The 13,187-nt window shown below is 38.9% G+C and overlaps 1 protein-coding gene across 1 annotated transcript; it reads left to right on the forward strand.

The window, feature by feature from the left end:
- Positions 1 to 8,668: 8,668 nt before the first annotated feature.
- On the forward strand, positions 8,669 to 12,962 carry LOC124706344 (uncharacterized protein At5g01610-like). The gene is made up of 3 exons (XM_047238004.1): positions 8,669 to 8,901; positions 10,933 to 10,987; positions 12,342 to 12,962. Exons 1-3 carry the CDS (start codon positions 8,815 to 8,817, stop codon positions 12,710 to 12,712), a joined length of 513 nt encoding a protein of 170 aa, XP_047093960.1. The 5' UTR covers positions 8,669 to 8,814; the 3' UTR covers positions 12,713 to 12,962.
- The last annotated feature ends 225 nt before the right edge of the window (positions 12,963 to 13,187 follow it).

A 13,187-nucleotide genomic window follows, 5' to 3' on the forward strand; every position in this document is an offset into this window, starting at 1 on the left:
TTCATAGTACCAGCTAGTGGTTTTCTTGCAAAATAAACCCTGAATGAAGGAAGATGATTTATGAAACTATAGCAGATATAAGAAGACCATAGTTGATATCAGAAGACCACAATTGGTATAGTATCAATACTGCGAGATAAAGTAGAAGATGTCTCGTCCGAGTTGATCGGAACCTATAATAGAATCCATTTTTAGATATCAAATAGCCACAGTTGGTATAATAACCACAGTTGGTATCGGTTGGTATTACAAATAGTCCACGATTTAATTATTTGTAACAAAAGTTTGTGAACAAATAAAAATCTTGTCGACCAAATAGCTAGATATATAATTATTTAGTCGAAGGATTCACATTGGATGTCCACAATCGAGTGGATACACCACAAACATTCTTCGCAAGATCTTAGAAGAAGTAAAACCCATAAGTTAGAACCGAGACCAATATTCCAACCATAAGTCCAATAGTTGGAAGAAAAGGAGTTGAAGACCATAAGAAAACTCTAAGGGGTAGAGTAAACATTAAGTTGGATGTACAATAACTCAATATTTTGAGCAAGATAGTTGAAGAAGGTCTGAACTGAGAGGTAGTTCGATCTTATTTTCATAAGATTATTAAACACTACTTTCAGAAGGATGTCAGACCAGAAGCCGAGGTTTATACCTCGAGGAAGTAAGAAGTGGACTATCACTTGAGAAAGTGAGTAGTATTTACTCAGAAGTACGAAAGTTCAAGTAAGTTAAGCATAAAGAAGTTGGACGAAGAAAGTACCATAGATCAAATACAGCTCAAGAATGCCAAAGACCGAAGGAAATTGACCATACCAGAACCACAGACTAATAGAATGATTCCTTTTATGGAACCTAAATAACCCAAAATAGATATAAGTATCAACTATAAACCATGATTGGATAGACTAAATGAGTCTAATCTATTCTTAAGGAAACAAACCATCAAGACCATTCCATGCTAAGTACCTTACCAAGTACCATTATTGTAGTTTTGGTAGTAAGGGAAAACAAAGACTTATTTTACCAATTAGGAATATATTATCAAATTAGTCTTCAGTTAAGACTAGCAGCACCAGAAGAAGTTCCATCATTGAACCTTCAATGAGAAAGGAAACAAGCCTATAGAGTTGAAAGAAATCAAATAATTAAAGTTAGAAGCCATGGTTCAGAGACAAGTATTATTAGATTCCAGAGAAAAATTATAGAACTGGAGTAAGAAACTAATGTTCAGAGACAAAACCTAATGGATTCCAGGAAGAATCTGGACAAGAGATATATTCAATTATATCTAGTGTGATCACCACGGAGTTCGAGAGAAGTCGTAGTATGCACAAGTCAGATCCACACTTCGGAAACGTGAGAGAAATCAAACTTCGAGGACGAAATTTAGTTTAAGGGGTAGAGACTGTAATATCCCAGGTATTGGGGTTGCAAAAATAGAGTAAACAGATGTGTGCATTGCATTCATGCATAGAAAATCTGGGGAATTTTCGCGCTTTAAAGTAAAACAGTCACGAATGGCGAAGTTTCACTTGACCTTGGTGGAATTGAAGTAGCTCATCAAGTCAAGCGCTATAAACCTCAATGTGACTTTACTAAAACCTTGTTTTGGGTAGAGATGATTTGATCTAAGGGGTTAGATCAAATGGAATTAAAACCAACACAAGAACATATGAATCAAGGAACAATTACTGGATCTTATTAAAGATCATAACATTGAATTCCTTGCCATAACCTATGAACATCAATCCATTTGGAAATCAAGTAACAATAATTGGAGAAACTATTCTTCACTCATCTTCTCCATGTCTTAAACTAATCCTTGATCCTACCATGAACCTCATGGTATTAATTCCATTTCAACATTGGAATAATAACAAGGAGATCCACTCAACAAATATATATCCTTCTCTATTCCATATTTTTATACAACCCTAGAGAGGTGAGAGTTCTATAACAATTATTAGAGAAGCAATAACAAACCTTGAGCTAAACCTTGGATATACATCCAAGTATTCAAATCATCATCTTTAAGAGGAACCCTAGGATATTATTCAAGACATTCCTAGAGAGAGAAACCATTTATGTTAAACATAGATATTGATGATCACATCAATCCCTATGGAGCCTAACCTTAAGTTAGTATTAAAGTCCTTTCCAAAATGAGAGAGACCAATCATACAAATCATAGCTTTATCTATTTAAGAATAAAGGACAACCATTGAACTAGAGTATTAGAAATGGAACAAGGTTATATCCATGAATTGGTGAAGTAAAGTAGAGACTAACTCAACTAAGTCATCTAGGTAAAGACTTAACCTTTCATACATAATGAGATCTTGTGAGTACACCATAAACCCTAGAATAACTACACCTATATGAGAGAGATCAAGCTATGGAGCTACACTCAAGTAGTAGAGGCAACACTTGAAATTTAGGGAGAGAACTACCCATACATCTTGATGATTAAATCATCATTCCTTAAGTAGAACTATAAGTTATTATCTCATGCATCCTCCTGGGATATAAAATATTGAGACAACCATAGTATGCTTATCCTAAAATGTAAAATAAAAGTGTTATACTTTAAATGATCAAGACAATACTTGATCTTAGAAGTGAGAAACCTAACTCAGGAGAGATATACTATAGGAAGCCAAACCTTGCTCATTATAAATTGAGTAATGATCCTAAACCCTAAGAATTTGGGGTGGAAGTTATTAAGAACAAGTTGATCATGCTTAAACCATGATCATGCTCCTGAGGTATTGAGGATAAACCCTAATAGGATAAGTAGATATAATTCACCACATGAAATTATAGGGAGGTAATTAGTAAGCAACCATAGGCTTATATCCTAACCTTAACTTGTGAACCACTTGGAGATCATAAGTAGAATCCTACCACCTTTACATTCCCCCTATTCTTCACTTCAGAACCACAAGAAAACCTTAGAGTAAAACCCCATACTTAATATGGTGAGAAACCATCCATCCATGTGACCAAAGTTAACTATAAAAAGAACTATAACAACTTTAGTTACTTTAATGATAAATTGAGGATAGTAATAGAAGTTAATTGGTAGAAGATAAAACCAATTCTCAATATCTTAGTAACTAAAGGAGAACATAAAATGTTAATTAAGCCACCACCTTATCATGGTTAGGGGAGATTAACCCTAGCACATGCAATATAGTGTCATCTCATCTCACAACCTAGAATTAAACCTCAACCCTAGTTTATGTATCACTATGGTGATCATAATACAAACCAGGCCATAGTTGAGAGTCAAACCAATTGCCATTAGGTGAATCTCATTAGAACCCTAGAATTGCTCACAAACTACATCTTATGTTTCAATTATGAACCTAAGATTAACCTAGTGTTAAATTATATTATTAAGACCCATAGGTATTGATCAACCACTTATCATTATAACCAAGACCAAACCATGATGAGAGTAATATCTACTCCAAGTAATTCATGTGTTATTAAATATAATGCTAGAGCTAACCTTAAAATAGGGCTATGATAACAATCTACATGACCCTATTAAATAAATGCTCACAGGAAATCATATGTAAGTAACCCACATCTCAAATAAGAGGTCTAGTTCTAATGATAACTTCTAAAGTATTTGCAGTTGGAATTATCAACTCTAATAAGTAAAAAGGGAGTTGCAATCCAAATAAAAAAGGGAATTTAAAGAACACCTATAATCATGCTTAATTGATATTTTGAATAAGCTCACATGTATGAAATATAATCAAATATAAAATACCTTCTTCCAATAAGCAAGTGGTGTAATAACCATTGCACTAATCCTTGTATTAATTCAAATAAGAAATACCTGCAAAATATAAAAGCATTAAAAATTGAATTAAAAACAGAATTCAAAAACAGAAAATAAGAAGAAAAAGAAAACAGAGAAAAGAAATGGAGAAGAAGCTTACCTGGACTTACCAGACGCAGCAGCCCAGCAACCTAGCCCACTAGAAGCCCAACACCACGGCCTGGCCCAGCCCGATACCCCTTCGTCTCAAAATATCGAGGACGAGATCGTCCTCATCCTCTCCTCCCGCATGCCGGCCAGCGCGACGCCGTGCTCTTCCTCCTCTCTCTCGCTGTCGACTTCCCAGAGCTCCAACGCGTGACGAGGCATGCCACAGAGCCCTATAAGTACCCCTAGTCGACGAATTAGCTCCGTTTCCCCTCTTTCCTCTCCAATTTCATCCATGCCGAAACCCTGGCTCCGCCAGTCTCCATTACCGCCGGCGATAGAGGTCTCCCCGAGTCAAGCGAAGCATACCACCGTGACCGCCGTCATCGACAAGCCCAGTCCACGGGAGGAATTGAGCTGAGGCACCCGAAATCGACGCCGGCGAGATCATCTTCTCCGACGGCCGGAGCCATCGATTCCGGCGAACCAGGCCAGCTCCGACCTCGCCGTCAAGCCCGGCGTGCTCCTGGTGAGCCCCCGAATCTCGTAGCATGCCTAGCCTGCCCGATTGCATCCCGTAGCTCCGTCGTGCCATCACCTGCGAGCTCCGCCGCCCGGTCTCGCTGTCAAACTTGCTCCGGCGACCAATTCGGGGCGACAATGGTGTTCGTCTCGACGCGCTGAGTCCCGTAGCATAGGTAGTCTGGCCGCGCAAGCGTTGTATCACCGGCGATCACCGTTCCTGGCCGCCGGTGACACACATGGTGGCCACATCACCGCCACCGAGGCTGCTGACGTGGCCCAGGACCCACTGGTCAGTGCCTCTGTGGGTACATTAGCCGGGTAGGTTTAGTCATTTCTGTTTAAATCCAATTCCAGAAAATTGCTGCAACTTTGACAAATTGTAGAATCCAATATAGCTCAGAAAAATAAATATAAGATATCAAAATTCTTATAAAGATAAACCCTATCCAATAAAAATGTAAAATGAAATTTTTATTTTTAATAAAAATTTAATGATTTAATACTTGTTATTTAAGCCTTTAATTTTAATTCTAAATTCAATTAAAATTCAAAAATTAGGAAAACTTCATAAAATAAATAAAAACCAGTAAGTAAATAAGGAAAACATTAAAATTAATTTTCCTTTACTATTAAATTATTAAATCCTTATTAGGAGGATTTAAAACCCTAAATAATAATTACCTTAATTATTAATTGTTTAAAAATAATAAAATGCCAACTCCCATATTATTTTTATCTCCAAGTTACTAATAACTTCAAATTTAAAATGAAGTTATTAATCATAGAACTATCCGATAAATAGCAAACCCTAATTCCATATGGAATGATATTATAACCCTATCATTTCATGGGAAACCCTAAACCCTAAATTCATTTAGAACCTAGCTCCATTACTTCATGTGAACCCTAAATTGCTTCTAAACCTAAACCCTAGGTTAGAACATGTGATCATGATACTTTGAATTCATTCATAGCTCCATAGTAGCCATTAAATAATTGCCATGACCACATAAAATGTAAGAACCCTATCACTAGTTAATTGCTATGCTTTGTTCTCATCTAAATAAAACTGGTTGATCTAGTAGGATCAACCAAGTGTAAAACCCTAGTTCCTATTCCCAAGACCACCATCCTTAACCATCCATGCTTAGCATCACACTAATGTGATGAACCTCAGGAGCAACTATGCCAAATCTTGAGCATTACCTAACCATATTCCACTTAACCCTACTAGTGTTGGATACTTATCAATCATCCTATTTAGAAACCAATTATTCCATACTTAGTAAAACCAACAGTAAAACCTAGACCACCTCAACCCTAATTGATATAATTCTTATTATTTAAGAAGTATGTTCTTCAAAAGTTATTCTTTTGAAGAAAATAGAGAGTATCCTCAACCCTATCTTATAGGGCCTATAAACCCTACCTAGCTATCACCAGCAAGATGAACCCACCATGGTAGCAACCATGTAGAACCAATTGCTTAAGTTGCTTATGCTTAAGTAAAACCATTCAAGCCTAGTTGCTAATGAATCCAACTTTGTTAGGATCCATCTAACCTTACTCCAGAAACCAATTAGAATCATAGTAAACCATAAAACTCCACAACCCTAATTATCATACTTGTTCTTTATTAAAGAACATGTTCTTCAAAAGTTATTTTTTTGAAATATATGATAATTAATCATTAACTATGCCATATAATGCTAAAACCAACCACTATTCATTACATGTTAGGATTATACCAAATGTTATTGTTGTGTGCTACCAGTGTTATTATTATGATACATTACATCACCTGTTTATGATAACAAGCAACCAATTCTTAATAAGAACCTTGTTTGTGAATCACTCTAAAAGTGCAACACACCCTGAACCAATCATTACAACTCACTGATCCTAAATCATCGGGGTTAAGTCACGCTTAGAGCGATTGCATCTCATACTTATGCATTATTGCATCCTTGCCAATCTTTTAAACATCGTCCTTACCGGACGATGATGCTATTTCAGAATTTGGAGTTATTGCGTATCGAAGAACTTGCCTGCATAATCTTGCAGTCAAGAAAGGCAAGTTCATCACTTGCTCATGTCATTCGAGTATTTTTATCAAATCACTTGCAAAGTACTATGTTTATCACTATTGCATAAAAAGGCAAAACCACTATTTTCATAACTATGAATATGACTAAGTGGTGGGCAATGGAACCATGGATTGTGTTGATATGGTGGAGGTTCCATTGCAAGGGTTTATATCCATCTAGGATTAAACAACAAATGTCGTCCAGATGATTCTTGTGCCGTAATACACGTGTTAACCATAAGATCTGGAGTGGGACGGAATAGTCAATCGTATTTCCACCTCTTGTACATCAACGGACGCGCTTTACCGTAGCACACTTGTCATCTGTCGGGGCAAGCGGTAGGCTAGGGAAGCCAAAAGTTCCCCACGACTTTGTCCGTAGCACACTTGTCGCCGAAGTGCAAGCGGTAGGCTGGGGAAGCCAAAAGTTCCCCACGGTATTGCGGTCTATGAGGGGTTGCATCTGCCGGCGAAGGAGTTTGGTTCGATCCCAGACTGTCGTCGTGGTCGGGGTCCATCCTTAATTGGTGTAAGAGGACCGGCGAGGATCCAGGGTCGGGGATGCAGCAAAGGGTGGGTGTGCGAGGTAGCGGAGGAATATGATTGGCTATGACCTTATACCGGGCCTCACACCAAAGGAAGTGTGGACGAGCTCGCGGCTCGGTTGGCACCAAGGTTAAGATCTCTTATGGGTAAAGCAACACACCTCTGCAGAGTGTAATGAATCGTGACTCTGTCACTCCCCGTTCCGGGATATGGAACTCGCGAACGCTGCCGGAAAGGAACTCCATGAAGTTCTAGTAAACCGGTGAAGGCCGACGGACATAGTTCTTCCGAATAAAAGCAACCTTTTGAAGAAATGGTTATGAAAACCTGCATTGGTATTAGACTTTCTGGTCTAATGCTGTAGCTAGTGCATTAAACACCTCTTTCCTATAATGAACTTGTTGAGTACGCTCGTACTCATACCACTCTTAAATCCCCTTCTTAGATATGGAGGCCACGAAGGAGGATCTACGGTGCAACTCAAAGACCGAGGAGTCAACAACTATTTCAAGGGACAGGAATCTGTCAGAAGAGTCAAACACCACATCCAACAAGTATAAACTTAGCTTAGCAGTAGAAAGGAACTAGTTTCCTAAACCTAGCTCCTATTTAGCTAGAATCTATCCATAGCCTCTATAGCTAGTTAAATACTCTACAAATAGAGTCCGTGATAAGACTAGACTACGAGTCGTTCTTCTGGAGTTTATTTGCAGTTTTACCTCATTGTAAAGTAGGAGGTCATGATGATCTTATGTAACAGAGTCAATGTTGTAATTCTATAGACATGCCTTGGACCCGCATATGTTTCTGTTGTACCATTCTGAGCGATATAATACTAGTGGGACGGTGTTTCATTGGTGTTATATCAGACTTGCATACTACACCATGCAGTGGTATGCCGGGTCACCACAGTACGCTTGTTCTTTAGGACCTTAGCACGACGATTTTCTTTTTCATCTATCTACTACAACAAGCTTTGCTATGACAAGCATTGCTCGACTTCGGTGATAGAGAGACAAAGACAACGGCACACCTTCAACTTGCGGTATGTAGTCACTCCGATCGGGAAAGATTGACGTGAGTGGTGCCCAGGACTAGCTTATGTACATGCATATGCCAGCATCGATCAAAGATGATTAGAGGGAGTAGTTCAATAGTATTATAATTTGATGTTCCATACGTTGCTATTTTGTGTAAAGATTTAATTAAATTTTAAAATATTTGACTTCTAGATACTTATTCACAGAGGGAGGGAAGAAGTAGTACATCCCTATGATCTGTGCTTGAAAAAAAGTAATTAAACAAAATTAGGTTTCGAGGCCACCTCTATCCCTTTGACGTGCTACGGCCGCAATGATTTGCTCACCTGACGCCGTCAGCTTCGCAAGGAAAAAGCTTAAGCCCTCTACCAGAAACACCCGGTCCAGGAACCCACCCACATGGTCACGAATCTTAACGCGCGGCATACCGGCCTAGATATCCCAGAGTCCATACACCGCGTGCACGGCCTAGATATCCGCAGCACCGCCGCACGACTCGTCACTGGAAAGCGTAGATAGAGCAGAGTCCGGTAGGTCGCGGGCAGGCTCCTCTCTCACCTCACCTCCATCTCCCCCGATTCCGGCGATCCAAGCCGAATCCGTTCGATTCGAGGCAGCTCGAGGCGGATTTTGGGGACGGGGAGGAGCAGAGGAGGCCAGGAGGGGAGATGGACCAGGTGCTGAACAAGGTGGGGAGCTACTGGTTCAGCAAGAGGGCCAGCAAGGAGATCGACTCCATCGGCGACGACCTCAACGTACGCACTCCAAATCCTTTTCGAATCGTTGGCCTACATTGCGTTTCTATTAGGAAAAGTTTCCTGCTGTTTGCGTCGGCGCTTAGCCTGAAAAGCGGGGATAAGCTAAACTAGATTGAGGATTATTCCCTTCGGTTTGCCATGTGATTTAAGATGTGATTTGTGCACCGTGTTACAGTAGTTCTTTTTCTTGCGAGCACTCTGTTCTGCTGCGGAAGTAGGATTCCATTCGAATTGTTTGAGGATTTTCAGCTGGTAGATTGCTTTGTCCCAAATCCCAAGTACTGTATTAATTGTCAGAGTTCACCAGCGAGCTTTCAATTTCCTTGGTAAATGACTCCATATAGACCGGGTTTACAAGGAAAGATGTAATTTAGCAGGAACCATGTAATTCTACCTGCAGTCCTGCATGGGTGGTCGATTTAAGTTAGGTTCTACAATATGCTCATGCGATTTAAGTTTCGGCCTACAGGATTCCAAGTTCCAACACAATTACAGACAAGATAGTTTGTGCAACTCCATGACTACACACTTGCCCTCTCTGCTAGCAATGAATTTATCTCTCTGTACAAAACATTACCTATGAAGGTGTGCAAGATTGTTTACCAAATACACCCCCAGCCGGCAGTAGGCGACTTCTAATGTTCTTTACTTGCTGATCTCAAATGCTAGCTGATTCGTAAATATACTGAATAGGCTAGAAAATTCAGACATTTTTTAGTTACGAATCTACTTGCGCCATTCTGATGGGCCAGCTTAAAGATACTAGAAATAGTGGTTGCATCATCTGCTGTTTTTTTGGCAAGCATGTCTAGTAGTAGTAGTAACAATGTATGGCTAGTAACTTCATAATTCCTAGTTGACCGGGTAAAATCTTTGAAACTATGGTAGTATATCCTACTCATAACCCTCCACAACTATTCAGTACTGCATGGTATTTGCTGTAAAAAGGAGGGGCTGTAGTGATGAGAGACATGCTTGTACATCCACGGTAGGGCTGTAAAATGGATATGATGGTCTCTGGTTATACTTATATCTACTGGACAGAAAAATGTAGTAGCTGTGGTAGAAACTGATTGCTCATGGCCTGTGGTGGTGGTAGGAAGATAGAGGAAGATGTAGAAACATACCGTAGCTATTTATATCCATTACCAGGAGACTGTGTGCATATGTTGGTCTATTACTGACACTGATTGCGCTCTGCTGAGTTCTGTGACTGGAGCTTCTTAAATTTTCTCTTCTGTTGATTTAGCCTAACACACAAGCACGACTCCTGTGATGTATTCCTCTTTTACTCCTAACTTCACTCCTAATAGATAATTCTAATTTTGTGATGTTAGCACTGAAATTTATACCAATTAGATTTTTGATACTTTAAATACTCCCTCCGTCCACAAATAAGTGTACACGCGGGTTTTTCAAGACATATTATGAAGTGGAGTAAAAAATACATTGGGAACATGCATCTCTCCTCTTTAATTCTTTGACCTCCAATAAGCTAAGTGCATGTAGATAACAAGAATATGTGGTTAATATTATTGGGTTTGATTTCCGTGCAATGAGAGAGATGCAATTAAAGTGCATTGGGAAGATAGGAGTACACTCTTTTGTGGACAAAATTTAGGGCTAGATGTCCACTTATTTGAGGACGGAGGGAGTATGCTTTAATTAAATACTTTTAGTTGAAAATTCATAAGTCTATTAAAACTCTGCTTATTATTTGACGAACAGAGATCTAAAAACACATATCTATGACAACCTACAAATACTTTTGGAGTACTGTATTCAGAAAACTCTGCAGCAAAAAGCGCAAGGTTGATAATACTAGTTTATCTCTGTTATACTCTGCCGTCAGGTTTTCAGCATCGAAAGATCTTATTTTTCCAATAATGTGTTTTAAGGGTTCTTTAATATTGTTGTAGTATCAAGATAAATATACTAGTAAAACGTTTGCCACCTTTCATGATGTAAACCAAAGATCTATATGCAGTTCTAGCTTCTAACATGCTATTATTTACGTAATGAATCCAGTCGGTCTCTTCCAGCATCGGTGGGGGAGCTAAATGGATGGTGAACAAAATCAAAGGTATGACATTTCTATTCTGTATTTTTAATGGCAAACATTGCTGTAGCAAATACCTGCACCACCTGATAAACTGTACATGTACTGCTGGTACAATATGTCAGCAGTATTTAGAACTTCACCATTATAAGTATGACACAATATATTGCGTACTTCTGATGAAGCTCATTAATTAATACACATTGGTATGTGGTACGCGGATGAAAAATAACAAGTTCTGTTTCCACGTTATATCAAATGTAGCTTCTTGAATGTGTGATTTACATGAAATAAGTTAAATTATGTACTTCAAACCGTCACATACTGATGGTTTGGGTTTATTAAATTGCAAAGGAGGAAGCTGATCTTTAAATTTCAAGTATTTCTGAAAGCTATTGTAAAATGTTGACCTATTACTATCTATCATTTCAGGTTCTAATAAGACAAAAAAACAGCTTATACTCAAATGACCATTGTCTTATTAAGTACCATGAAAATATATCACTTGCCAGTAATAAAACATGAGTAATAATAATTAGGGGTGTGCAAAATTGACACCGGTGGAAACAGTTTCAAACCGGCCAGTGAAGGTAGTTCATTTCCTTTCACAAATCTAATCTCCACTTCCATTTTAGTACTGTACAAAAAATTGCACTAAGCTCAAATCAGCTAAACCATGAAACCATTTTTTCCCACCCCTAATAATAATACCAGATTATTCATTATTCTGTAAGGGGCCACATTTGCTAGTTTTTGGAGCTGTGCAAGGTTTTGACGAGCGAACTAGTGATGCATTGATGGAAAATATCCACTCTTATTTCCTAATCCTGTAGTATTCTAGTACTTCAGTTAATGCCTGTTCCCTTTTTGTGATAACCTGAAATGTGGGGCATCGATTTAATTTTATTGACTAGAAACGAAAGGTACTATCATGATTTGAAGATAAAAGGGCGTGTCAATATCATCTTGAAACTAAATCGATGATAGTACTGTTCCCAGTTGTTTGCGCTGTTTTGTTTGTTCAAATGGGCATCAATTTCAGGTGACATATTTTGGTTGCTCAAAACGACTCAGATCCATGTAAAGTAATTCTTAGTAAGGATCCATCTGCATCATGACTTGTGAGGAAGATGTTACACTAGAAAGTACCATGTCATATTGTCATGTGGATTGAGTTGATGGTCTTACTCTGGCTCCCCACCTATTTATAGGCAAAAACTAGTTGTTTTGTTCCTTTGTCTCTATCTGTTCATCTTGTAACAAAAAATGCTTCTCATGCACGTGCAAAACTTTTGGATGTTCTCTAGATAAGGCCGAATTTCTAATGTTAACTGATTTTTTCTTATACTGACCTGTGTGCAACATGTCTTGGTCGTAGGGAAGCTGCAGAAAGCATTACCAGATCTTCTCAAAGAATATGACATGCCAGCAGGCCTCTTCCCAAGGGATACAACTAATTATGAGTTCAATGAAGAGACAAAGAAGCTGACAGTGTACATCCCTTCAGCTTGCGACGTCGGGTACAAGGACTCATCAGTGGTGCGGTTCTTCACTTGTGTGACTGGCTACCTTGAGAAGGGAAAGCTTTCTGATATCGAGGGCATGAAGACCAAGGTGCTTGTATGGACCAAGGTGACCTCCATCAAGACCGAGGGCTCAAAGGTCCATTTCACTGCTGGCATGAAGAAGACCCGCAGCCGCGATGCATATGAGGTCGTCAGAGATGGTATCATCATAGACAAGTTCTAGAGCACACCTGGCCTGACGGATGAGCATACCTGGCCTGACAGATGCAATGTAATTACTTAGATGATGCTTTCCCTCCTAGCTTATGTCAAAATCTAGTGTGCTATCGGCCTATAATCAATTGTGGTGGGATAAACTTTTATCTCGTGACTGTTCCTGTATCTTAAAATATTGGCGATTATTCTCTGTGATTCTGATTCTTCTATCAAACCGAAAGGGGTCGTCAGGCCACAATATATGAGCCGGTTTTTCATTCTGACTGTTAACACCAAACTTAGTTGTGCGGTTGGATTCTGAAACCGTTTCAACTTGCCAGAAGACTTGCATTGTGAGTTTGTGATACAAAGAGGTTCTGAACGAGAATTCTGTTTCTTTCAGAAAATGTGGTACTGATTCCTGAATGAAGAGGATTCTGCAAGTAAGAGCAGGAGGTTTTCAGAGTCAAAATGCATCTTAAAGAGCTTTCACATTTTCTAAT

Source organism: Lolium rigidum, chromosome 4 (genome assembly GCF_022539505.1).
Source record: "Lolium rigidum isolate FL_2022 chromosome 4, APGP_CSIRO_Lrig_0.1, whole genome shotgun sequence".
Lineage (NCBI taxonomy): Eukaryota > Viridiplantae > Streptophyta > Magnoliopsida > Poales > Poaceae > Lolium > Lolium rigidum.